This window comes from Rissa tridactyla, chromosome 1, assembly GCF_028500815.1.
Source record: "Rissa tridactyla isolate bRisTri1 chromosome 1, bRisTri1.patW.cur.20221130, whole genome shotgun sequence".
NCBI lineage: Eukaryota > Metazoa > Chordata > Aves > Charadriiformes > Laridae > Rissa > Rissa tridactyla.
The window spans coordinates 49,093,579-49,121,010 of NC_071466.1; the positions used below are offsets into that span (position 1 = coordinate 49,093,579).

The 27,432-nt window shown below is 36.0% G+C and overlaps 1 protein-coding gene across 17 annotated transcripts in view; it reads right to left on the reverse strand.

The window, feature by feature from the left end:
* MYCBP2 (MYC binding protein 2) overlaps positions 1 to 27,432 on the reverse strand; it is a 200,961-nt gene that overhangs the window by 12,517 nt on the left and 161,012 nt on the right. For 15 of the 17 annotated variants that reach the window (XM_054209207.1, XM_054209561.1, XM_054209040.1 and 12 more), the window contains 18 exons: positions 23,883 to 25,526; positions 22,330 to 22,499; positions 21,282 to 21,526; positions 20,402 to 20,569; positions 18,576 to 18,733; positions 17,959 to 18,158; positions 16,822 to 16,971; positions 15,903 to 16,063; positions 15,144 to 15,300; positions 14,272 to 14,496; positions 13,574 to 13,639; positions 11,001 to 11,240; positions 10,765 to 10,863; positions 9,716 to 9,796; positions 8,183 to 8,449; positions 5,014 to 5,297; positions 4,612 to 4,708; positions 1,664 to 1,783 (listed from right to left, as the gene is read on the reverse strand). In XM_054209207.1, the coding sequence (XP_054065182.1) occupies positions 1,664 to 1,783; positions 4,612 to 4,708; positions 5,014 to 5,297; positions 8,183 to 8,449; positions 9,716 to 9,796; positions 10,765 to 10,863; positions 11,001 to 11,240; positions 13,574 to 13,639; positions 14,272 to 14,496; positions 15,144 to 15,300; positions 15,903 to 16,063; positions 16,822 to 16,971; positions 17,959 to 18,158; positions 18,576 to 18,733; positions 20,402 to 20,569; positions 21,282 to 21,526; positions 22,330 to 22,499; positions 23,883 to 25,526 (4,532 nt within the window). The remainder of the gene's footprint in view (positions 1 to 1,663; positions 1,784 to 4,611; positions 4,709 to 5,013; positions 5,298 to 8,182; positions 8,450 to 9,715; positions 9,797 to 10,764; positions 10,864 to 11,000; positions 11,241 to 13,573; positions 13,640 to 14,271; positions 14,497 to 15,143; positions 15,301 to 15,902; positions 16,064 to 16,821; positions 16,972 to 17,958; positions 18,159 to 18,575; positions 18,734 to 20,401; positions 20,570 to 21,281; positions 21,527 to 22,329; positions 22,500 to 23,882; positions 25,527 to 27,432) is intronic. The other 2 variants (XM_054210085.1, XM_054208863.1) reach the window with 1 other exon arrangement.

Below are 27,432 nucleotides of genomic sequence, written 5' to 3' on the forward strand. Positions count from 1 at the left end.
AAGATCAACCAAAGTAATATAGAGAAATATGGCAAATATAGACTTACATATCATGGAATAGAATCATAGAATCATTTAGGTTGGAAAAGACCCTTGGGATCATCGAGTCCAACCATCATCTCCACTCTACAAAGTTCTCCCTTACACCATATCCCTTAACACCACATCTAAACGAGTCTTAAACACATTCAGGGATGGTGACTCCACCACCTCCCTGGGCAGCCTGTTCCAGTGTCTGACCACTCTTTTCTTTATCACTCCCAAACGTTGCAGGGTTTGGGGGAGAAGAAGAAATTCAAGGACACAGACTAAAAAAACCAAACCTAAACCAACAAAAACTTTAGCTCAATGAGACTGGTTTCCCTACGTTCTCTCCTCACTGCCCGGGGGATTTGAGATTACCTAGGAAAGGGTCCTGAGCTAACTATTCTTAGGAGGAAGCTTTTCTCTCTTCCTCTCCATTGACTACAGTGAAATCCTAAAGAGATGAGCTACCCGAGGATAATTTGTCGGTAGGCCTGCAACCCAAACTGAAATGCGCTTGAGATTTGGAAATAGTTTTTGATCAAAGGTTTGATTTGAACAAAAGGGCTTTAATTGAAAACCTCTACTGGACTCCTCCTAAAAACGCGCACCTCCATGACAGAACTAAGTTCATTCACAAGGAGAGGGAGGTTAATGCTCAGGGCTCCTCTAAGACCTGATTAAACCAACACAGTGACAGCAGGAGCCGGTGGTACTCTGAGACCGTGTCTTCCAAAAAGCAGAGAATATACGAGTAAGGGGATGAAAAGGTCAATTGGCACAGCATTTTAAGATGAAAAACAAACATGAGCGTCAAATGCTTGTAACCATTGCAAACTTCTTATTTCAAGACGTAATTATTATGCTTGAGACACCAAAATCTGTGCTCCCTAAGATGGTAGGGGTGTCATAATTTACAAGTACGACATTTGTGGGTTTTCAAGCAATCTACTAAGGTTAAGTTAGTCCAAGTTTCTACAAAATACATGGAAAGACAAAGAAAAAAGCCACCCCAGGTAAATAATAAAGGGCTCGGCAAATGATTTTTCATTTTGAGACTAGAACACAGGTGAAGCTTAACTCAATTGTCCTAGAGAATATTTGTTACTGAGTGTTTTCATAATAGCCTTGAGATGTGGCAGCTGATGACCTAGAAGTCAAATCACTTACAAAAAAAAATGGTGTAGAGAGCTGGAAAAAGACAGCTGATACATATTGTGCAATTTTCCACGCAGATGATCTCCTAAATTTAGTAAAAGGCAAGTATCACAAACTTAAAGCAGAAATAAAGGATAAAACCCCAAATGTATAAGCATAACACTTATTCTTCATTACTTGGGAGGTATGCAAGATACGCATTTAATAAAAATTCAGTTTTTACTGGTGTATTTCTGCCACAAAGAAAACTCAAACTGCTGAGACACATAGAAAGCAAGACTTTTATTAGGACGGTGTTTGCCTTAGGATACCTGTCCAGTACGCACACACTAGATTTGGAGAATATAAACCGTATGCTGTACACGTCGTTTCCTGACGCAACCCGTAAAAGGAAGTTTTTTCTAAAATGTAGGAAGGCTCTTAGATGGGCTCCTACTGCACATTTACAATGAACTAATGTTAAGTCTAGTAAAGTTCTTACTCTGGTTGTTGCAATGCACCTCACTGGTGATCTGTATTCTTCCTCCATTTTGGTCAGAGCTATGATGGTTTCGGCAATAGCATTCTTTGTCACGCGGGACCAAGCTTCCGACAGATGACCCTGTTAAAGAGGAAATTCAATTTATTACAGCTTTTATTAATATTAATAACAACCAGAACTGTAATTAGAGCTGCTACAAACAACATCAGGTTAGGATCTCAAGTTAGAATAGAAAAAGAAGTAGTCAAGGATGACTTTGACAAATCAGGTGTTTTCAAATCAGACACATCTGGTAAAAAATATCCCTCGAATACTCAGGTGACTGACTGAGGTAGTCTCTGAACCACTATTGAAATAATTAACTTGGAATAGGTGGAGGACATATGATTTGAAGAATGAAAGGGTATATTCCTAAAGCCCCCCACCTCCTGGAGAAAAAAAAAAGATGCAGAGACGGAGGACAAATAAGTGACTTTGAACAACACAGAGATGACAGTGGGTTCCTACAGAAATCAGCTTCGCTTGCCTAGCTCAGCCTTCCCAAATATTCTCCGCAGTTTCTATATTTGAATGAAATAGAGAGAAGTACACAGGAGACATCAGAACTATAGCACACTTTCCAAACGAACCTTAAAGATTCTGAGCCTACGGCACCGACTCATACCCTAAAGCTCCTGATTCAGAGACTGCTGAATCCTTAATTTCTTAATGTAGTCTCTAAGTTTCTAAGCCTCATGCTAAAGGCGACAGAAATAATTGAGACCCACAGGACTCTGAAAAGGAACCTACGGTGACTAACTCAGCTGTAGATACCTACATATCACAAATGTTGAAAAAGTGAAAGGAATCCCATTTGTAACTCTTATGAAGTGGCTAATAAGACTGATGCCACCCTACTGCTAATTAGCAGCTCTAAAAAAGCCTCAAAGAGAAGTTTTTACACTAGGATCCCTCTATTACTGCGCTCTCTTTTTGGGTAACGGGGCTGAACCCCTGAGGCATGTTTTGAGCGTGCCTAAACCACAGAGGTCCCTTACAAATTGTAATCAAGGAATGTTCGTACTCCCTGCCTTGAATGGCCTCAGTCAGGTCTCCCTCATCTAGAATGAACGGGAATGAGTTCAGATCTCTTCTTCATACAAGAGGAGAAGGGTCCTTATTGTTTGACTACTGAATGCTTTAGAGTAAACTCAGTCCCCATCATTCCTTTAGGTGCTGCTACATTTTATGTAAGCAATTCAGAATCTACTGAAAGAGGGATTTATACCCACATCTGAGAGGGCTACACTTTATCTGACTGACTTGATCCCTTTCTTTTTTTTGTAATAAATAATTCTATATTCATTCCAAGTAGAATGGTTTAAACGAGAGAATTCAAGACCCACACCAGCACGCCCAATAGCCAGCGCTATTGGAAAACTATCAGGTATGTGGGAGCTGGAGCCTAGCATACTCTGGGTATGCATGCCCACTGCCATATCTGACTCCAGAGCTTTAAGAACTTTCCTACTGACTCCTGCAATGGTTTTGGAGAACCAAGTATTAGTAAATGCAACAGTTTCATGGGTGAAGGCCTTGAATGGCTAGAGGAGCTGCTTAGACAAAAATACAAGCATCTGATTCTAGTCAGCCAGACGCTTTCTGTTTCTACTTATCTCTTTCTTTTATTCCCGGCAAAGGTCTGGGCTCAGCTTAGTTTTCATCAGCTGTTCATTAAAGGACAGGCTCTCCCATCATCGTGGGAACAAGAATCCCGTAAAACAAGGACCACAGAGTCTGCTTCAAAAGACTTGCCCAGTACTATTTAAAAACGCTGCAGAAGAGAATCCACTATTTCCCTGATGTTTTCCCGCTTACCCAAAACATACCTACCAACGACATCTACAAACGACAGTGGCTACAACCCTTAAAAAACCAAAAAAAAAATTGAACAAATTACTCCTCAGTTCATTCCCAATATATTTTGCATCTTATACAATGAAAGAAGTGGGATGCCTGAGAAAAACATAGGGGCATGCACACACAGGGGGCATCATGTTAATCCTGGCATTTGCTGTCTCCTGAGTACTTGTCTTTGCAAGTGCTGGGTTTTTTTGCTCCTAGTTTTTCCCATCCAGCTGCAGCAGCTTTGAGAAGGAATCTCCTTAAACTAAGCACGGTGAATGGTTCAGAAAAATAGTCCTCCAAAGCTGAACATAGTGAAACACAATTTTCAAAGGGTAATCACGAAGGAAAATCTGGGTCATTTAGAGCATCTCACTGATACAGGTACAAAATTAAGGAAAAGAAAATCAACCCCCCAACTAAACTCCTTTCCTGTAAATGTATACGAAACCTATTCTTTTTTCCCCAATATTGTTTCGGGGAAATAGCTGAATCACTTTTCATCAAATTCTTCTGCCAAAAAACCTTGCCTGAAGCAAAGACAACTAACCATCTGGCTGAAATTTTCCATAAAGTAATAAACAACAATAAATGCAGATTTCAGTAAGACTGAAATAAGTCAATTTTAACACGCAGTCTTAACCAGAAACTCCACGTATAAAAACTACACACAGTTACCTGAAAACAACACTATTACCCTACTCCACAGACACTTTTTACTTTTCAAGTGGAGTTTTGAGTGCTCAAGATTTAAAAAAATTAGGCTTCTAAGTTAATAATGTAGAAAATGACGCACAAATATTGTTTACTACTTAAATTTCTGGTACAAGTGACTTATTCAAAAGCTTATTTCAAAAATGGATTTGTGCAGCGGAATCAGAACTCAGTTCCTACTGCTCCTAGGGCTAGACTCTACCCAGAGGACTATAACTTTTTCTTCTTGATACCAACTCAAATTTAACAGCTCCACCCAATACTAACTAATAGAAATTAATGACAAAATGTGCTTTTCATTGTCAGAAATATTTGAATATCCCCCACACATTTAAAGGCTAGAAACTTACTGCTGCCATGTCTTTAATGAGTTTAATAATGATCTCCGAAATCTGTGTAGGTGTTGAACCCTTCATCCACCAATGGCTTTCACCTCGCCGGATATAGCTGCAAGGGACATATGGCAATACATGAAATCAATTCAAGTAATTAAGTGCTGTTTGTCAAAAACCACCACAAAGAAACAGTGCACATATTCAGCATATGGTTAAGTTGATGGCTTTTGGCTTTTGGGTTTTTGTGTTTTGTTTTTAAATCAAACTCACTAATAACTTATGACTCATACCGTCAGTGTTATATAATTTTTTCCATTTATGAAACAAAAATCATAAAAGACAGCGTAACTGACTTCAAATAATGCAATTATTTTGTGCCTTTAGCTTGAAAAAATATATATATATTTTTAAACAAACCTGGAATTGAAGATCATTGGAAGCGTGACTGTAGTAACTCCTTTGCCTGCCGTCGTGCCAGCTGTCCCTGTTATAGTAGTTCCTTTGGCTTTTAGCTGTACAGTGAGAGCTTTGGCAATGCATCCCAAAAACATGTCTAAGATACCAAGTTTATTCCAATCTCCTTTTTCTGTTGAGTGAATGATATCGCTTATATCTGCTGGTGGAAGAGACTTCACTCCTATAATACTAGCCAGGCGACTGGGCGTTACCTCAGGCAGAACACGTCTCAGTAACGATGTTACCTGGAAAAAAAAAAAAAAAATCAGAACACCACAATTCTTACCAAGACAGCTGGAGTTTTCAAGCAAAATCACATAAAGTCTTTTTTCTTCACAAGTTAATTCAGTAAGAAGGACTGAATCTGCTTTCCGTACTTAAATCACACCTGTAAGAAATTCTGTGAGGCCTCTATCTTGCTTTGAAGTGTTTATTAATATACCCAGTGAGACAAGGCTGAAGAGTCCAGAACCAATCTCACTCAAACAATAGTTAGTCTTCATATAATAATAAAAATATGCTTAGTAATGGACTTACGATAACATCGATACAGATGTTTGTACAACTCTGATTTACTTGCATGTAACAGACACGTTACCCACTTTGCATGTAATCTTTAGATGTCAGAAACTCTGTGGCAGAACAGCTAGAGGCACTTTAGACTTCTGAAAACAAAGTACTTGCCTCGAGGTACTGAAAATCATGATTCTTTTCCGTGATACTCTTTTCCACCCTCCCTTAGTGTTCCTTGCAATATTCTAACTGGAATTTTCTGAAAAGGAAATCTGTGCCAATTGCTCTGGATCTATCAGGAGCTCTCCTGAAACTGTATGCTTCAACCTTACCAGCTGGTGGAACTGGGGTTGAAACTGGCTATATCATGCAAAGTTTGGTCCAAATCAGGATGTATGAAAGCTTAAGGAGTTAACATTTCATATCTAATTTCTCAAGCCTTCAATGTTCTCTTGAAAAACTGTTTACATTTTAAGAAAAAAAAAAACCACAACAGTATTTTGCATATCTGCAATATATCAGAATTATTAAGTGGGGCAGTTAGTTGCCTCCAGGCAAGTTGAGATGTGATATTGTAACAGTTCAGAAAACTGGAGAAGTAAAAGTAGAGGATATGAATAAAAACTACTGAAACAGGAACTAAAAATTCACCTAGAGAAGGCACACCAGCTAGTAACCAGAAGTAGTGCAGCAACTGTACTGAACTAAATATTTCATATGTCCATATATTTATGTTATACTATGTGCACGTAAACACACATATACTCAGACAACATTCAAGTTCAGAAAGAAACAGATATTAAAGCTCCACCTGAGGATATCAAAAGTAGAAAGGAATTGCCTAGTTCCACACTAATATACTCATAGCCTGAGCACAAGACAAAGATGCTAAGGACTCAGGCCTGATCAGTAACAGACACTGCGAATTAAAAACCTCTGATCTTACCTATACAGGCATTTTATATAATGCATAATATGAAATACTCAAACAAAACCGGATTTTTAGCTCCTGTCCATTTGACAGACATTTCAACCCTGTTCTTTCAAGGTCTCATCTCAAGCAGCGAAGCCTCTGCTTCACGTGCTACGATGTTTTATCAAGACGCTTGTTTTTAACAAGATTAGTTCTCCCATAGTTGTAGCTGTCGCTGTGCCTCAAGGTCAAACGCAATATTGAAAGGGCAAGAATTAACGATGCCCGCCTCAAATCACGCAAATATTTAGCAACATTTGGAGCACAGGCAGCACACACAAACGGGGGTGACGGCGTAGCCCTCTCAGACCATTTCCCCACAATGAAGCGGCGTGAGATCTTACTAAAAAATAAGCCATCACCTCACCAGCTTCCTTCCACACCTGAAAACTTAACTGCTTTTTATACCGAATTCTTATTTGCAATAAATAAATAAACAAACTGTCTTCTAAACTTCATACATTTGAGAAATGAAATTTAAAAGGAGCACCTCTGGTTCTTGCGTTTATATGTAATAATTCTGGATGATGCTGTCCTTTATAAATAAAGTAGACAAATATAATATATGAACTTTAAGAAGTCTCTTTTTTGGAATGTAACCCACAACACTGGTCTAAATTTAAGCATCGCCAGTCACAAGGCAGTGCCACTTCAGTATCTGAACTTTCATTTTAAAAAAGAGAATTCTTAGTCATTGCGACAGAAAGAAAATAACTTACGAACTGAACATACATAACAGGACAGGGATGAATCTGTTGAAAACTGGGTTACTGTGAAATAAGATTTGTGAAGTTCAGATTCATGAAAGAATCCTTCACAATATCACTCCAAAACACAGGCTGTGTGCTTATGAAAAAGACCCCTATTAGGGTACACAAAATGACTAATTGCTCTTGTGCATCCCACTTCACTTCAGCAGCAACTCCTGCCAAGCAAACCGTATGTCCCTCTGATGCACGGTTTGAGAAAGCAATTTATCCCACCATATCCAATATCCTTCAGAATAAGGACAAGAAAGGTGAACACTGGTATTACTCAAAGGCACTTCAGAATAGCTCGCTGATTTAGGTTCATGATGACATACGGGTTAGTCAAGCAATTTTGACTTCTTACACCTCAGTTCTACCTCTTGGAGACAAAGCATTAAGAACTTACTCAAAAGTGAGCTTATTTTAATTTCATAACTGTAGCCTTCATTGCCTTCAACACTGTGTGTACTTCCTGCAAATAGTTTTAAACAGTCAAACTGTGGTGGTGCTGAGGTATATCAAACTTTATAATTATACACATCAAACTTTATCATTTTAATCCCATTCAAAAAACTGAGAAAAAAAAACCCCAACAACTAACACAAATTCCAAAAGGAGATTTTGTAATTTGTTTTTAAGTGTTCATAAATTCCTATTTGCCCTCTCCTCATGATTGCAATAAAAAAAAATAAAATTTACAATTATTCCCTATGTGGAATATAGGGATGATCTGAGTACGATTGGGAAAACATTTTTGAAACGAAAACACCAAATTACATTTCACAAAAAAAATAAGTTCAAATAACATATTCTACTATCATGCACACAATTATAGGATTCTATAGACTTTTTTTGCTAGGAATACCAAAACAGACAAGGAACAGTCAGCACTCACCTGTCTCTGCACCCTGGGAGAAGCGGTGTGCAGTAACGAGAAGAGATCCTGGAGCAGAGTCAGCTGCTGAGCCAGGTACTGCCGGCCCACGTTGGAACCGCTCAACGCCAGAACCATTGACAGCAGCTCAAAGCAATAAGCGTCGGAAGAAGCATCTTCATCGTTAGGCTGCGAGTTGGCATTCTCTTTGCTAGAGATGGCGTGCTCCCATTCTTCACGCACACGGGTCGCTTCCATTCGTATGGCCTGGACTATATGAGCACATACCTATCCAAACAGAATCCAAATACGTAGTAACGCTTAAAAACTTTTAAAAAGTTAAAGAAATTGTGTTTTACGTACCTTCACAACGATGACTAATATGGAAAGCCTGTAAAATTTGGCCTGTGCTCAAATTACTTTTCAACATAAATTCAGAAATGAATTCAAAATGAAGAATAAAATTTAGATTTAAAGAGTAGATAAAATCTTTAGAATTAAGATTTAGGTTTAATACTGAATTTGCTCCTTTTCATTCTGTAAAATTTAATTGAAATAAATATTTTTTTTTATTGTAGCTCCTGCCTTTTGATTTGCTTTTTACATAGAATTCAAGTCAAAAAAACCCACATACAAATAACCCCAAAGAAATACATTTACTCGACACCCACAAAAGGACTTATTAAAAGACTTAACTCTCTTGTTCAGTTTACCATTCAGGAAGCTGAAAATATTTTAGAAACCATATTTTCATTTTACCAATAACATGTTAAAAAGCATAGTCAAGAGATTTTAAAGTCTGATAAGATGGGTGACAAGAAAGTAGGTTCTGCATGACTTACTAATCTAACAAACTTCAGAATTAATCTAATATCTTTTGTATTACTTTGAAAAAATCTTTATGGCAATGTTTATCTCATGATAGGTGTAATAAAGATAATATAAAAGATGGTTTAGTCAGTATATTTAAAAAAAAAATAAAATTAAGCATCCAAAAGAAAAAACATATTCGAACTAATGCTTTATGCTAAGAAGAACAAAGATAAGTAAGAAAACCACAAACCCAAACCTTCATTGAGTGCAGGAAAGAATAATTTAAGAATCTGTGCACTCATTACCTTTTTAGGACTAAATTTTATCAAACCTAAATACTTTTTGATGACAGAAATGGGGAGAAAACATGTGCAAAACTGAGAATCTAAACTCTGTTGCTGAACCTCTCCTAGAATTTGAGAGGGTCTACTATTATGCTATTATTATCACAAACACAAATAAGTACCATTTACATCTCAATTCTAAATCTTTTCTTTTTAAATTGAGTCTAATAGAATAGGGGTTTTATCGTATTAGAATAGCTTTCTTTCCAGTGTCAATTACAGCAGACTTTTAATATAAACCACAGAAACATACTATTTAAAATGTAACCCAAAATTTGATTATAAGGAACAACAGAACAGTATCTGTCAAGTAAAAGGTACCATATTCATTGAAAACGAACATATTTATTACAACACGCAAACCTTTAATCCTCAAAGCATTTCAGAATGAACAAACCTGCTTCTGCAAATTTGTCAATTTGCTCCGGCTGAATATGATCCCTACCATGTGCTCCTTCAGGTCTGCATCTGATGTTGCCTTCATAAAAAGCATATTTAATATTAGATCAAGAGTTTCAAGAACATTTCCTAATTACTAGAGCAATTAACATGGAATATCATGAAACTTTGTTCTAAAAGTTTGTAGCTTTTTGTTATGGAGAAATAAGATATGTAAGCAAGATCAACTTAACTACAGTTAATAAATACCTCTTAGGTGTATTTAGTGTCTTTACAAGAGGACATTTGAGCATGAAATAAAATAATCAATAAGGAAACCAAGTGAAATATAATTATCTGAGATTCAGCCTCTTCACGTAGCTTAATACAATTACTGATTAAGTCTTTGTAAAGCAGCACAGAGAATATACTCTTCAGTTCGTATTTCACAACAAAAGAAACAGTGAACACGCAATTAGCAGGTGTGAGAAAAATACACTTTTACAATAATTCAGTCATGGAATTTACTGCCCAAGGTACTGGGTAGAGCAAACCCCTGTATCATCTGAAAAACTAAATTACTTTCATTGAGGACAGTCCAATTTTGGCTATTAAACATGATAGTCCAGCTACAGTGACCTTTTCAGGAACGCTTCTTAAACTAACCCTTGCTGGAAGAAAGGAGAGTACACTAGGTAAAAGGATACTAGTGCGGTTTCTTAATATATCTTCTCTAAACATCACCAGAGCCCCTCTAAAGGTACAAGCTAATAGGCAAGAAGGACTTTCAGGTTGACCATTACTGCAGGTGTTAAATACTTCTGTAATGGGAGGCGTTTTTTGCACTACTGTTGCTACGATGTTTCCATTAAATGCATATGCTCCAATTACAGTTTACTAATTTTAAAAAAAAAAAATCAATGATGCCTCAAAAAAAAATAAGCAGTTCTGACATTTTACTTCCGTTTTGATCTGAGAATTAGGAAGCATAAGACATAGGACAAATACTGAAAATCATCCTGGATCATTTTTTCAGCAAAGTATTATTGATAGAATACAAATAAATACATTGTGTACTTTTTCTTCTCCTTCTGGGGAAGACAACAGTGCTTTTTCTTCTTGTTCTGGGGTTGGCTCAGCATCGCCGGAGATGAGTTTTCCAAACACCTGGAAGAAAGACAGTGACAATTAGCTTATCTCAAAGACAAACTTGTGCAGATGCAACATTTTACATTAAAACATAAAGCACTGAAAGGCTAGGATTAAAATAAGTTTCACCGTAGAACACACAATTAAAATCCCACCTGGGATGTAATAAGTCGGAATACTCGCAGCGTCTCAGATTCACAGTTTCTTTGTTGAGCTACACTTGCAGAAATCTGGCCTGCTATTTTAATGCTTTCACCGTCTTTCCAGCCAAGAATTTTCACTTGTCGAACTCTTAGTGTGTTCTCTGGACCCTTCAATTCAATTTTGATGATGTGATTATCACCCCCAGGAAGTTCACTTGTTACCCAGCCAATATGTCTTGAATCCAAGTCTACCTATTAAACAGGAATATAAAGATGGGAACTGACATTACATCAAACAAAAAAGTCACGTACGTCTAAAACAAACCCACCATATATCACCGGAACCAATACAGTGTTTGCTACGAAATTTCTAATCCCGAGCAGTAAGAGTAGCATGTTTAATTATAAAAATATTCAACCTCATGAATTCAGATTAAAAAAAAAATAATCTCAAACTTAAAAGAAATGACATATAGCCATTTAGGTTTTGTCTTTAAAGCCTACTAAAAATAGCGGGTTATCTATCCCTTTTATCCTCTAAGCAACAGTTCATGATTTCAAAAAAAATAACTTTGAACTAATATTTGCTCACTACTTTTAGTGTTAAAAAAACCCCACCACTATAATTTAACTGAAACGATAACACACAATTATCAATAGTTATTTCAACCCTATCCACATAAATCCCTGCCAAAGAAATTGTAATTCTGATATCCTTATCAAGAGATGCAGGATTTAATAATTGTTTAAAAAAAAAAAAAGAATACAGATCACTGTATCAAATTAAGTTTATTTTAAAATAAATATGGTTAAAAAAAAGAATGTAATTTATGTTATATGATTTTAAACTGTGATGTCACTACTGGAAGCCAAAAACCTATAGGATGCAGTGCTCATATTGCTCAGAGCGGCCCGAGTGGGGCTAAGTTACACTTGGCCCTGAGGCAAGGGAGCCCTCTCTCATATCCATAAGGCTCATTTATAATCAAGCTAATATTTGTTCTTTCGCATTCCTACACTACTTCTCAGCGTCTGCATTGAGCTGTGCTGCAGCAGACGATTAATCACAGAATCACAGAAACTTCAGAGTTGGAAGGGACCTCTAGAGATCATCTATAAATAAGATTGACTTTTTTTTTTTTATTTAAAAAAAAAAACATACCATGAGACAGGCTGTGCATGAGTTAGGGTTTAGTATATGTGGGTGTGTTTGAAGATACAAAAAAAACCTGTTGGAGAAGCGTCAGGACTGTTCAGCAAAAAGTCTCGCCTGTCTTCTGGGAGGAAAACATCCCTGGAAAAATGCCTGGGCGTTGTGTTTGAGCAGACAGAAACTGGGCCAGGGAGCAAGCTAATAAGCTGTACGAATGATCACGAGTCCAGCACCTGAGCTCTGCCACGGTCTTTTATTTAGCTGGAAACCCAGGCATACCAAGTCAGTCTTCCCACAAAAAAAAAGAATTCTCCAAGAGGAGGGTGTGTGTCCATCTATATTTTCTATCTACACATATAGACTCACAGAGGAATACACACAAACTTTATATCTGTCTAAGTATATACACACACACACTCACACTTCACTGTTTAGTACAAGCCCACTGTACCAAAGTTTTGTTTCTTCAGATCTGTAACACCTTTTGGAGCTGTATCTTTGCCTTAAACGCTCTCTGAGGATAAGAGGGAGAGAAAAAACAAACCACCTCTCTGCAATAAGACAATGCTTCTTCTTGAAGAATTTTATCACTGACTGTCAATAAATCAAAGAATAAAGTTTTGAGACCAAAACAGTTAACTGCCTGCTTGAAACCTTAAATATCTGTGATGGGTCACATCAGTGTCAAAATACAAAACGTTGTTCTCTGTATAAAAAAATATAGCTCTATCATTTGGCTTGGCAATAGAAGTTCAAAGACTAAATACCATTCTGAACTTGAGTCTCCAAGCAGAAGTCTTCAGCTACATGAAGTCGAGAACTAAGATGACAGGGCAAAATGTGTGCTATAAACGTGTATTAGATCACTTAACTAGAAAAACTCGTGTTGAGGGTAAATGATTTATTTTCTCCTTTCTCATGGCGTTCTACTTCTGCTAACTCTTAAGCTGCATTTCTCTAATGAAAAATGATTCCATGAAGCAGACACAAAGCAATGACAGTGCAACACTAAGAAGCCAGGCATCAGAATATCTAACAACGTGTAATACTGCTTAATGCAATTATTTCAGGTATACCTAGATATAAGTAACCTGAAAGAAACCAAACAGCTTGTTGGACCTTATAAAACTCAACCTAAACAGTCTTTTCTGGAAACCTTCTACATGATCACTTATTCTTTCAGCTGTAGTAATTAAACGAAAAACCCTGTTCTATTTCAGTAAGAGAGTAAAAGCTTGATCAATATTCAGTATATATGGATGAATTCTGTCATTGATAATACAGTATTTTCCAAGAAGATTATGATGCCTGATATTTGTAAAACAATTTACCTACAGTAAGAAATGGAAACTACTCGCTTAGAAAAATCTCTGCTATACACCGCCAAAAAAAGAGACGGCAATTTTTGAATGTCAGCTGTTAAAATGTTTACCTGCTTTATTCTGCAGAGATCTTCTACTGCCTTGCCAGTTAGGAAGGTCATTGAAGTCACTTTGTTCTGCAACGGAGAAGCAAAATAAGAACCACTGAGGACCATTCTGACTATTCCTTTCGCATTAAGAGAATACATACATAAAAGAGAGACAAGTTGTTTCATTATTAAAAAAAATAATTTGAAAGTGATCAAAATCAAGGACAAAGAATACCAAAGCACAGCTCTCAAAAATGATATATAATTTGTTTCCTGTATTAAAAGCTGTATTTGAAATAAAGATATATTTGTAACATTACCATACAGATCAATAAAAATGAATGTAGTAAGTCTAGAAAATACTTTGGACTTCATGAAAACCCCTTATTTGAATGTTTCTACAGAAATTGTGTGCAGGAAAAGTAACTTATGAAATAATTAAACGCTGAAAATGCATCTGAAATTGAACATGCCACTGAGAACTAAGTTTCCCGGTCTTAGGTTCATGCAAACTGCAAATTTAGTTGTATTGGTCTGATCATATCAGGCACTGCTTTCTAAAACACAGAAATTTGAAAATTTACCTTTGAAACGTGAGCTTCTGAATTAGAATTGCAAACTGAACAGGACAAAGAAAACGGTGGTTCTTGACTGATAAATATATACAACTTTGACTATGCAGGTTCAGTGAGAGACATTTAATTTCATTTTCCTCTTACCCCAAGATCTCTGGAATTGTCGACATGAACACACACATAACGTGCATTGATTCCTTTCACACAGTTGATTGTGATGTTTTTGGTTTTGTTTTTATCCTCATCTCCTGACTCCCAGAATGTTTCTGTAGACCCATCTGTTAAACTCCCAATCATGGCAGGTCGGCTTGATGTTTTAATGTCAACAATGCTGGTTAGGTCTTTCAGACAAACCACTATACACAGTTCCTGTGAAAACAAAATAAAATATTTAGAAAATCTGAAAGTAAGCCCAAATACAGGCATTATTTACAATTTTTAAAACCATACAGACATTTCTGTTCTGAGGAATATGCTCTCTGGATTAAAGAAGAAATTTGTAATTTATTGGTTCAAACTATTCAATCCTTTAAACCAAAGGAAATATTAATAGCTAACAGCTGAATGTATTAGCAAACGCCTAAATGTATTAATAAATGGAAGAAAACACTTTAAAGATATTCATCAGGAGTATTAATTTGTGCTCCTCAGAATAACAGACGAAAAAAAAGCAAGTAAGAACTGGAAGTACACAGCATTTAAAAATTGAACTAACTCAATGAGCCAAATGAATTAACGAATTCTTAAGAGACCCCCAAACACTGTACCTGCAAACAAGCACTTACAATCACTGCTCCAAAATTTGGGTTTGAGTTTTACAGGGCCTAAGGGTCAATATTTGAACCTCTGAAGCTAAATATGAGAAAGAGAGTATCACCAACAAGACTCCAAACTGAGATACACCACGGAAATATGACATTGCAATAAAGAATGTTTTAATTCAAACAGAATGATCATAGGAAGCACGGGCTGTTCACAATTGACCTCTGCTTCTGCGAGAGAGGTGTAATACTTGCCTGATTCATGACTTCAAAACCAGACTGAATACTAATACTGAAACTCTCTTCGCTATCTCCATCATCAGATTTAGACAAAATATTGTTGATATGATGAAAAACGTTGCTCTGGTGCAGGAACTGGTGATCAGATTGCTTGAATTTGAGACTCCAGCACCTGAAAACACATTTAATAGACTTTGAAATTTTGACTATTGTTTAAAAGACATAGCCTGACAGTCAAACTATTAATTACATTTTTGCTTCTCAAAATATTTGCTATAAACCTCCTTTAACTTCAAATTTTTGCAGGATCTAAAGTGTTTCGATGCATCATTTTGAGGAAGGCGGGAGTAAACTTGTCTTAGAATTTTAACAATGAATAGAATCTTTATGATTCAATTTGCACCTTTGAGACAGACACACAGGAAAAATTTCAAACAGTTTAAGGGTACTATTCAGACGACAGCTTTCTGAGCGAAAGGTATTATTACGCTACCATGCACACACACAGATACTACCATATTATTCAGTTATGCGGGTTTTTTTTCATAGTGGATACAGTACAGAATTTAAGAGCAGATACATTTTTCTCTACAAAGTCTTTTCTACTATTATTTATATGTATAAACACGTACATCTTTTACATTTTCACATAGGCTCTTTTTCACACAGGCACATAAAGTTCTTCCAAACTTCGTATCTACATTGCAAAAATTTTCACATGTATAATGTTACAACATTTCCAGCCTTTTAAGCGTTTTCTTAATCTGTGCTTACCGTAAGGCCATTTGCTGTAATGCGCTGCCACTGGGAAGAGACATCATAAGATCAGAGATTGTCTGGAGAAGGCGATGAAAAGTGTGGGGTAATGGGTGAGCTGCTTCGCCAGCAATCACTATATCTGACAGAGGGTGTTCACACACTCTTGTGTCTTTTTCCTAAGACGCAAAGCAATTTGTACATTGTTAACAAACTTTCAGAGAAAAAAAAGGTTAAATAAATCTGGAAGGTTAAAAAAGGTTAAATAAATCACTGGAAGAGTGATATGTTGGACTATACCGTTTTACACACTACTTTTTCAGAACTAACTATAGATGTTTCTTAAAAATCATTAAATTAATTATATCTATTGTATATATAATTACTCATATATATAATTACCTTATATATATATAACTATACTCATATATAATTATATATATACATATAACTGTAATTACTCATATATATAATTACTTTATATATATACATATAACTACTTAACTATAGATTTTCGGACTTAACTATAGATTTTTCATAAAGCGCTGAAAGACACAGCAGACTGAACAACAAAGCTTCTCTGAAAAATATTTTCTCTTTTCTCTCTTCTTTTTGGGGGGCAAAGGAAGAATAAAAACCAAACTGTAAATTTTTTTTGTTACGGGATTAGCAATGTGCTTGTGTGCCTTTTTTTCCTTCTTTACCATGAATATTCACAAAAATAATGCACTAAGACTAATTCATCAGCACAAAAAATCTGGCAAATTTAGATCAAAAATTAATTTATCTATTACTATTGAAAGAGTTCAACTACAATTTAAGAACTTTCATTCTGTAATTAAGGTCCTGTTTCACAGAGACTAATAAAAATATTTCTAAATTGACTACAGCATCAAGAGATACTGTATTTATGAAACGAACGCTGAACCTCACTTACCTGTTCTGCATTTTCTTTATTTGATTTATTTTCTTCATCCTCCTCTTCTTCAGGCTCCACAGGTGCAGGAGTCAGGGAAGCCACAAAATGCCATAAAATATCATGAAGAGAAGTTGTTTGAATGACGTTACAAAGAAGCCAGTTGAAAGCCTAAAATAAAATACACACAAGGAATTATTGGTTAAGCAAACCTGGAGCAAAATAATTTCTTATATGTCTTATTAAATGACAACTACATTAAAGGGAACATAGCAAACTAATTCACAAACACCGTACACAAAAATAAGTTCTTTGAAAAAAGCTGAGGGATGAAGAAACAATGTTCTTATGTATTTGCAGAGATTATTACAGGATGAAGTGGCAGCACTCTTTACAATTCAAATTGGTTAATGAAGTAAAGATCCTTTTGAATTTAGAACTTTACAAGCTGAGATCTGGTTTCCTTGTTTGGTCTCTGCCATTGACTGAATTAATCAAACCAATTCAGCCACTGCCAAAAAAAAAAAAAAAAAAAAAAAATCAATGTAGCAGGGAAAAAGGTTTTTAAAAATTGTAGCATTCTTATATTCTAAAAGCTGCAATACTTCTGCACCTTGATGTTTGGAAATTTGACGAATGGTGCTTAACAAAAGAGGTGTGTTTTTTACCTTATCTGGAAAATCCACCTATCTTTTCACATTACAAATACTTGGAAAATAGCTATGCTGTATACAAGTTCAGAAGAAACTTTACTAAAGCTTAGTTGAAATTAAAAAAAAAAAAAAAAAAAAAAAAGGCAGGCCTGAATGAGGATGCCTCTTGAAGCTTTTATTGAAGCAATTAATCTTTCCTTTGAGAAAGGAACAGCAAGTAAGACCAGGAAGATGCAGAGCAAATGAGGAGAAAACAGTATTTGCATAATTGATTTTTGCAGCTTTAATAACATTCTTTTATCTATTGAAGAAGGTTTACAGGCAATACTTTTGTATTCATAACTTTTAGAGTTAATAATACAAGTGAACTTTTAGAATAAGTTTTAGTGCACATCACAAAATATTTTGTTTTTTAATCTATACAAAAATTCTTTAAAAAAAATTCTGAGACAGAATTCACAAATGTGTTATTGTAATCATACAAGATCCATTAGTACATTAATACCTCCATGGCAAAGACTCGGCAAGCAGATTTCCGTAAGGCTTGCTTCATTGCTATTTCAAGTCCTTCCAAATCATGATGCTGGATTACAAATGCCAGTACTGGCCACTGGAAATTTCTCTCTCCTTTGGAAAGAGAGCTGTGGGCGGAGATTAACCGAGAAAGTTCAGGAGATGGATGTCTCAGGAGAGAGGACCCCACTTCTATTCAAAAGCAAAAAAATACGCATACATTAGATTCTTTGTGCTATTTAATTTTATAGCCACAGTAAAAATAAAAAGCAATAGAGCAATTTCAGAATCGATATTTTTGTTCATTTCTTCTATGAGAAAAATGCATTAAGAAAACAATGTGGAAAAATGATGTTTCAACTGAGAAAGAAAATAACCACTTTAACTTTTAAATCAAGCACAAAAGATGCACCACAAATTTCAGAACCACAGTAATTCCTGAACTGCCCACTGTGCGGATCAACAAACAGCTAATGTTTATTAATAAATAAACACCATTACATGTAGTTATAAAAATGTATATTTGTCTACAGTTTCCAAGAAGAACTGCAAATCCAATGCCATATCCTTGAGCATTTTTTCCACTGCTTCCGACGTCTGTGCTCTTACCCGCATCTCCACTGTTGACTCGTCTCCTAGGGATTGCCTTTACACGTGCTGGAAGAATTGAGTGCTGCTTGTCATATTCTGATGCAACAACTGAATATGATCTTTGAAAGACTGTACGCTTCGCAAGATCTGTATCTGTTATTGGGCTGGTTTCCAAACTACAAAGAAATCAGGGAAGTTATAGACCCATTAACGAATATACAGAGCGTACCTGAATTATACATAAATATTAAACAAAGACACATGCCTTTCATGACAACAATGCTACTACGGCATGAAAGTTTATGTACCTAATAACCATTTAAATGCTGGAAAAGAAAGAACACGTATTAGAATTACACATGGTGAAAAAGCATGCAAGTGCTTTATAAACAAATGTAATGATGTACATGGTAAATTCCAAGAATTTAGGTATATTTTTTGAGAGAATACAAACATTCAGATCATGCCTGAATTGAAGTTTCAGACCAAATTTGCCTTGAGAATGCACGTGAAAACATCTACGGAGTGAATTTTTAATATGCAAGCGAACTGAAATTTCGAACTTGATGTGAAAGTAGAAGTTTCTAACAACATTGGCCTTAAAGCCAATTTTCAATTGCTACGGCTACGCCTCTGACATGTTTTGCTCCTTACCTTCAGTGGACTTCTTACAGTCTGCAGAAGAACTTCGAGCTTATGCTGTCCCTATAGGCCTCAGGAGACCATGGTGTCCACAGTTTTAATAAAGGAATATACCAATACGATGCACTCTTAAGGAGTTTTGTTAGAAAAGTTCTATTTCTGAAAAGACTACATTGTAGATTGTAGTATTCCAATAAACTGGTTTTGCAGTCAGTGTAAAATATAACAGATCAAAATAAAAACAGATTAAAAGCAAGTTTTCTCTTCGTTACATCCTCATTGTAATATGAGGAATCACCATTTGACATCTGAAAACACTAAGCATGTAAGTTGATTCCGGATTATTATTAAGTAACAGGAAAAGTGGTCTTTTTTTCCCTGGCAAAACAAAAAACTCCTTAATTCCTTGATTAAGATCATAATAAACTTAATGAGTTAAGAAACTAGCTTAACCTGACAGAAACCATCTAGCACTCTTGGTCCTGTATAGCATTAAGTTGTCATTTCTTCAGTGACATTTTAGCTTCCCACAGAAAGAAGTAGCATTTGCTTAGAAAAGTGTAAGGTAATGAAATTCCCTCCAGTTCAAACTTCTCTTCAGAATGAAATCCTGAAAGAAGGACGACCACTACTTCCTTTCAAAAAGGCCATTAATCTGCACTACAGTCAGTTGTGTTAAAGAATAGAAATACAAGGGAAAAAATTGCTACGTTTTCAAGGAGTTCGCAACAGCTACAGTTGTTGGACCATTGCTCTTTAGATCAATTTTTCAGTTCTGCAGTTCTGGAGATTCTGGAAAAATTGTCTTTGTCTGTAGAGGGAAATAAGCAGGCCTGAAGTAAGGACTATGGATAAATTTCCCTTTTTTCATATTTAGGTGGTAAAACCAAGACCTCTCTGGAGAAAAGCAATTGGTTTGCATTTACAGTTAAAAGTTTCAAATTCAATTTGCAAATTTGCATTGCTAGTGGTTGAAAATATATCTGGTATGATACGATTCACTGAAGATAGTTTTCTGACTACAGCTTCGTAAGTTTTTGGCTTTTTTGCTGCCATTTCAGAGATTGATCTGGGCCGATCTGATACTTCAGCTACTTAACTACAGCGATGTTTTCTTTTTTAAAAAATAAATAAATACATAAATTGGTGTTATGCTAATGCTTTAGCATTTGCATGTAGTACTTGGAATTACAAGGAAATACCTCGGGGGCATAGATTTCATGTTACTCTCTGGCTCTTCAAAGACATTAGGGCTTGCATCAGGAGTAACTGAGATGTACGGTGCAGGTACTGACGTTGAGCGCAGGTACCTCATCTCATCCTGGAAGAGGTTGTCATCCTGGTACCCAACAAAATTTTCATGATGATGCCTACATCAAATGAGATTTTAAGATTAGAATTAAGGATTAGAAGTTCCTGAAAACCACACATAGACAAAATTCCTTTGCCAATACATTTGGGCAGCCAAGGCTATTCATTTACTCCTCACTTCATGCACTTAAACTGGTTGTGACTTACCAAGTGTGAGTGGAAAATATAATGGCATTTTCAACCAACAGGGAGTGGGGATCACCCTTTGCTATCTTTTAGTATTTTCGTTAGATATTTTCTTTATGTACTTTAGGCCCAAATGTCTATCCATCATAGACGTGAGGCACTACAGTGAAATCTACTTAAAAATACCAAGTAAGCACAAATGCTCTGGTTTCCTTCTTACTATTTTTAACTGTGAAGAGAGAAAAATAGCACATATCCGTGATTCCGTGGTATGTCTGCTACTAACACACTAAGTTAAGCTTTTCAGGAAATTCTAAATTCTTTGAACAGAAACTAAACTGTTGTTAAAAAATATTTAGCATCGAAAAGCTACTCAGGGTATATTTGACCCTTGGAGCAAATACAGTCTAAGAAATTGAACAAGATCATGGAAATGGAAGAAAGAGAAGAAAAAAAGATTATAAAGAATTAGGAAAACACGTATTTTTTCTATGTAATTTTTAGTTTAGTTAATACACACATTTTTAACCATAAATAGATTAGTATTAAAATCAATATTCATATTCATGAACTTATTTTAATTACCTTGCTAAAGTCTGTAAATAGAGACAAGGCATTTTAATGGGGAAGTCTTCAGAAATTCCTTCTTTGACACTGGGAAGTTGAGATTGGAATGCTTTTGCAGGGTGATAGCAGAGGATACTGGGCTCAGCAGCACTACTTAGCGACAGTAAATACAGTGCATTGGCTTTAATCACTTGATGAGCCTCCATAGTTGGCAAGGCACGAGGAGTCTTAACTTGCATTGGTTTTCTCCTAGATTGTTTAATCTAAAGAAATTTTAAAAAGGTATGTTTAAATTATACTTCATCACAGGAAAAGGCGATAATGTCACTTAACTAAAGTTGCTTCGTTCGTCCTGTTGTCTTTTTGCAAAATGGCACTCCTATTATTTTCATAACTTTGCAAACTTTTAACAAACAGCTGAAAGTTTTGATGTTTGCCTTAGGATGAATGTTGTGTGCAAAGAAGTTTCAACAAATTTAGTTTCAAAAATAAAGTTAAATTAGCATTGTTATCTTTATCTTAAAACCTCTACATATTTGCATACTTTAATCAAGAATTTGAAGAATTTTATATTGGTCATGGAAGACCAATATAAGAACACCACCTTTTGTACAGTTCCTATTAAAAATTGCTCTAGTTTGTCCAGTGCTTGGCATCTGTATCTGATGATCTGGATGATTAAGATGATTAATGAAACTATAACGTTGAAATAGCACTCATATTTCAGTAAACAAATAAAACGAATTCGAAGTTAAATAAACTGATGCATACGTTAACAAAGTTAGGTACTACATTCAACACTGCAGTTGTATTGGGATAAAAAAAATAGAATTACTTAAAAAATTTGAAAACACTACTGCGTGAAGGGAAGAAGTCTGGTCAGAAGTAGTTGGCAAAGTTTCTATCTTATTGTTATAAACCTATCAATGACGTAAGCGGATATTTCAAAACCTTCCAAAATTCTGAAATGCCAAATTTTTTTAATTTGCCCTACCTTATTTTCAAGTTGCGAACAGTGCTATTAAGCAGATAGAGAGCTAAACATACGAGAAACAGATAAAAATACCTTCTCTCTTGCTGCTGCTTGCTTTTCACGGAGATATTTTTCTCTGCACCGATCACAAACCAAATACCAAGTGCTTCCTCCAATACCACCATCGCCACAATTACCAGCCCATCCTCCACAAAAGTGCCCAATGCTATTATAGCCTTGGCCACCAGCATAACGGCCACAGCCTACATCGGACAAAAAAAAAATTAAAAAAAAAAAGGTTATTTCAAAAGAAGGATTATTATTATATTACTTATTATTGTAAAAGAGAGATGGAGAGGGGGAAGGAAGATGCTTGTCTCTCCCTTGCCTAATTTTCTCCTTTTCTTTATCCCTGATCTCATTTATCTTCTTTATTTCATGTGTCCCACCAGTATCCAAAGAATCCAAACACACTGCAGTTTTCAAGTTTTTATTATGAACTTGCCCAAAGCATTAACGACTACCCGCTCAGACAGCTAAGTGATGGTAAGGTCAGTATTACACACTAGCCAACGTTATCTATAACTTAACAAACATAAAAACCCTACCCTCGATCTATCAAAGCTTAAAAAGGAATGAAGTGCATTCCTTTGATGATTACTGTTTCTCAGAAAGATTCAGGGCATTGATAATTGCTGAATAATAACGTTCCTTAATTTTGCTTTAACTTCACATACAGTGCTAAAACAAGCACATGCAACATCAGCCTGAATTTCCCTAACTGGGAAAATAATTAATTATATTTACAAGCTAGAAAAAGACAAGCTAGAAGCCTTGTCGTTAACAAGGCTACTTGTTATTAGCTATATTGTAGCTAATCCCTTCTATTAGTGATCCCTTTTCTAAAGAAAACACAATTTATGTATCTTTTGAACTCAGTTGACCAGCTAAGGTAATGCCTAGCTAGCACTGGTTTACCCCATTTTCCTAAAATTAAACAAAATCCTGGAAAAAATTCAGGGATCCACATAGAAAAACAAAATAGCAGACTCAGGTTGTATTTTACAATAGAAATTGTCTACAGACTCGAAGTGGATTTTTTTTTTTAAGATACATTTTAAACCAAAGAAATTACGCACGCCACTGATACCCAGTGCTGACAACAGATAAATAAAAGTTTTCCACTACTCACAGTAGAACAGTAATTGAAAACTTTTGGCAACATGGAAGTTCTAAGAAACAGAAACTCTAATTAATCAATCTTATATTTTTTATTTTATTTCAAATTTTCTCAGCAGAGTTTCAAGTCCTGAAGAGTAACAAATGGCACGTTTCTGAAGAGATACTGTCAAGTCAGCTCATTATTTTGGCCTTGTTTCAAAGAACTTTCTTCAGCATTTTTGAAGTTTAGATCCATAACTACTTAAAATTACATACACAAACATGTTAATAATTTGTTAAGTAAGCATATGTAAGTTTTAATGTAGCTTATATAGTGAACCGTGTTAAAATGGTAGACAGGACAGCCTGACACGTTTTCATAACTGTAACTAATACCACATTAGTTTGGTATTAGTTATGTTTGCGTGTCTGCGTGCAATATATTTACCAGATGGACACGGGAATGAAAAAATATGCCATCTTACCTGGATGAGCTTGTCTCATATGGTAAGTCACTGGATATGGATGGGATTCTCCACACAACTCACAGATGGTGTCTTTTTCAGGTCCTCCCACTGCAAGCTGAGCCATCTCGCCAAAAAGATTTCCCCTTGGCCTGGTCTCAACCTTTTCTTTTTTCTTTTTCTCTTTTTTGGTTTTCTTGTTATCTTTGTCACTTTCCTTCTTCTTTAACACTGCACAAGAACCAGGACTTGGAAAAATCATGTTTTGGGAAGCTGCTTTAATAGTTGCTAAAGAAATATCCTCCCAGAAAGCCACCAAGTGCTGCAGCGTTAATGGAAGAGGAGACTTGGATTTCATCGTGTGATGACTGGATGTTTCAAAGGAGGTAGTTTCAGTTTTTCCATCCTCACACTTCTCATGCAGAGGCGGTTCCTTTAACATTGAGAGGACTTTGTTTTTATTGATGCTACCCATTTTAGATATATCTGGTCCATGAGGTGAGATGTTGAACATGTTAAGAGCAGATGATATTTCCAATGAATGTCTATTTTTCAGCTTGGTTTCTTTTTCCTCGGCAGGTGGTTGAGTAAGACTGCTTCGTATTGGCGCATGCTCTTTGGACAGTTCTGGATTAAACTTCAAAAAAGATGAACAAGCCATAGCATCATGAACTATTCCTTCATGCCAAAGAAACGCAGCAAATACAGCTCTAGCACATTCTGCCACGGAAGGTGACATTGCTTGCTTGGCAGGCTCTACAGGCTTGGAGCCATCTCCTTTGAAGAGAAAGCTGGATTTTTCCTTTTTGGGTCTTGTGTGCCTGCCAGCACATTTACGGCTCACTTTTGGAGATGCTCTCATGTCTTGCTCATCTTTCAGTGGTGCTTTTCCTATGCTGAAATGAACTTTATTAGAACCATCATCCAGACTTCTGAATTCTGTGTTGTCTTCACAGGTGCTATCTGTAATGCTGTTAGTCTTTAACGTACTTGAAGTACAGACTTCAACTACCTCACTGTGAAGATTTTCTTGTACGACATGAGGGGAAGGAGCTCTATTTTCAGTTTCTGTAACAGGTATTCCATCTTTTGCAATAATTTTTGGTTTGGGTGAAGTGGACCTCCCCCTTAAGGGTTCTGTTAGTGGCACTTTCTTTTTGCGAAGGGTGTCTGGATCTAACGTGTAAGAATCTGATTTGGAGCGTTCTCGAGGAGGATCAAGCTTTGTTTTTACAGGAGATGAAGCTTTCTGAGGTAGAGTTTTCTCGTGAGGTGATGAGGATCGTGGAGAACTAGCACCAGATCTAACGGCTGTAAGTGTCTTTGTCTTTGGAGAAGATGACCTGGTTCCTGGCCCTGGAGATTCAGCTCTCAGACCAGTAGTTGTTCTTCCGTCGGTTTTTAGTGTTTGCAAAGTGTTATGATTTGGAGACAAAGACCTGCTGTGAGAGTCTGACCGCAGTTTTGCAGCATCTGATTTCAGCATAAGAGACTCACTGGCAGATAGGCCTTCTGTATTCCTAGGTTTCTTCTGGTCAGCAGCAGCTCTATTCATTCGCACATCAAGCTTGGGTGACCTGCTGTCAGCTCTGTGTTTTGATGACACGTCTGATCTTCCTGCTGGAGAAACCGGTCTAGCAGCTCCCGTGAAATTCATTCGGTCACCTGTTCAGTGTATTTTATAATTAAATTATTACATTTTGGCAGTGATACCTTTAATAATACAAAACAAGGACTCAAGACCTGAACAACAAGATAAAATCAAACACACGCTTCTGTTCATATCAAAATGAGAGGAAGTATAAGGGAAAATCTTTTCCCCTGGAATACTTTCAATACATTTCTTCTGCCGAAGACAGATACAAACAAGTGTTAGGAAATATTTACAGAGAAAACACTACTATGGAGGTATCAAAAGGCACAGTTCACTAGTTCCACAAAACACTAGTAAAGGAAGCGCAATTTACGTCCTTAGGTAAAATGCCAGGAGTTAACTAAATTTACCACAGTTGCAACAGAAACCAGGGATTATATATTTATAATCTCTATGTGTGTCAGCCTGACTGCAGCAAGAGATTTGCAGAAAGATCAAATGTATTACCAGATTTATTTTCTTTAATGCTCAAATGTCATGAAATGTAGGAAGTAAATACAGCTGTAAGGCAAATGGGGTAAGAGGCTTACAAGCGTCCTGAAAACTATTCACATTGATAATCTGAGGTATCCACCTTTTTAAGACCACAAACTATCAATGTTCTGCTACCAGCATACAATCTACTAAAAAACCCCCCAAAGCCAAACCCACCTTTTTCAATCACTAAGCTAAACCATCAACTTTGGTCTATGATGTCCTTTTATTTTAATGCACTAATTTATTGTTCCTACGCACACTGAATTTGTACATATATTAATCTACAGAACTATACAAACTATGGGTAGCTTAATATAAATACATAAAAAACAAGTATATGCAAATAAGGAGCTCATTAAAGCAATCTGCTTCTAATGGTTCTGTGAACACACTGTCTCATTTGTAGAACTGTATTTTGAAAATTAAGACAAGCAATGTTGAAATTACTGGCAAGCAATGCAGAAGTCGTGAATTAAATACAACTGTCTCTCCACAAAGTATTACACTGTAAAGTCGCAAATGTATAACAAAGTCATTCTGATATGAATGGATTTTCCTCAGTTATAAATGAAGAAGTTTCTCTAGTAAAGCTTGTAGAATTAGGTCGCAGTACTTTGGATTATTTTACTTTTCTAGATATTAAGTGTGTAGTCATCCAGGCACATTTTTGGGGAAACAACTGTTTGCTAAGAAAATAAAGTTTCAATTAATCAGTGAATATTTGCAAATTTGGACCTTGATTTCTAATGGGAACAGAGAGGATAGGCAGTAATTTTTTATCTAGTGCCTTCAGTATTGACTCAGAAGGTAGGTAATCTGTGTTTATTTCCTTCTGCATTATGAGATCTGAATCAACTTCTTCCAGTTCTCAATCACGAAGCCTTATCCCTATGCTAGAAAACATATACAAGCATGGAGTGATTTCAGTTTTTCCTTCTGTTACATCTCGCAATACAAAACCAAATGTATTTTTGGAGCAAAGTCTACCAACCCAGATGTTTCCTCAGGTTACAAAACAATTCTTATTATTCTGCTACCTCCATATTTAAGTAGCATATAAAAAGACAAACAGCAACAGGAAAAAGTGAAGGATACCTATATTGGAATATTTAGCAATTTTGAAGGTTAGAGTACTCTCCTGGCTTCCCAGGACATAGGACACGGTAGGAAATCATAATTCTCCAGGCAGAGAAGAAATATTTTGTCTATATTCGGGAACAATATGCCAAATGTAAACAGTAGAATATAATGAGATCATCTCAAATGTCATTATGATCGATTTTGAGAGTCTAATCTGTCTTTATTCTTTTTTCTTTTGAGTTCTATACTTATTTTTTGGAGGGACGAGGAAGAGGAAGGAAAGAAATAGCATGGTACATCATAGTTTATAAAATGATTGTTCTTGCTAAATGAAAAAAAACTAAAAAGTTTCCTAAATAT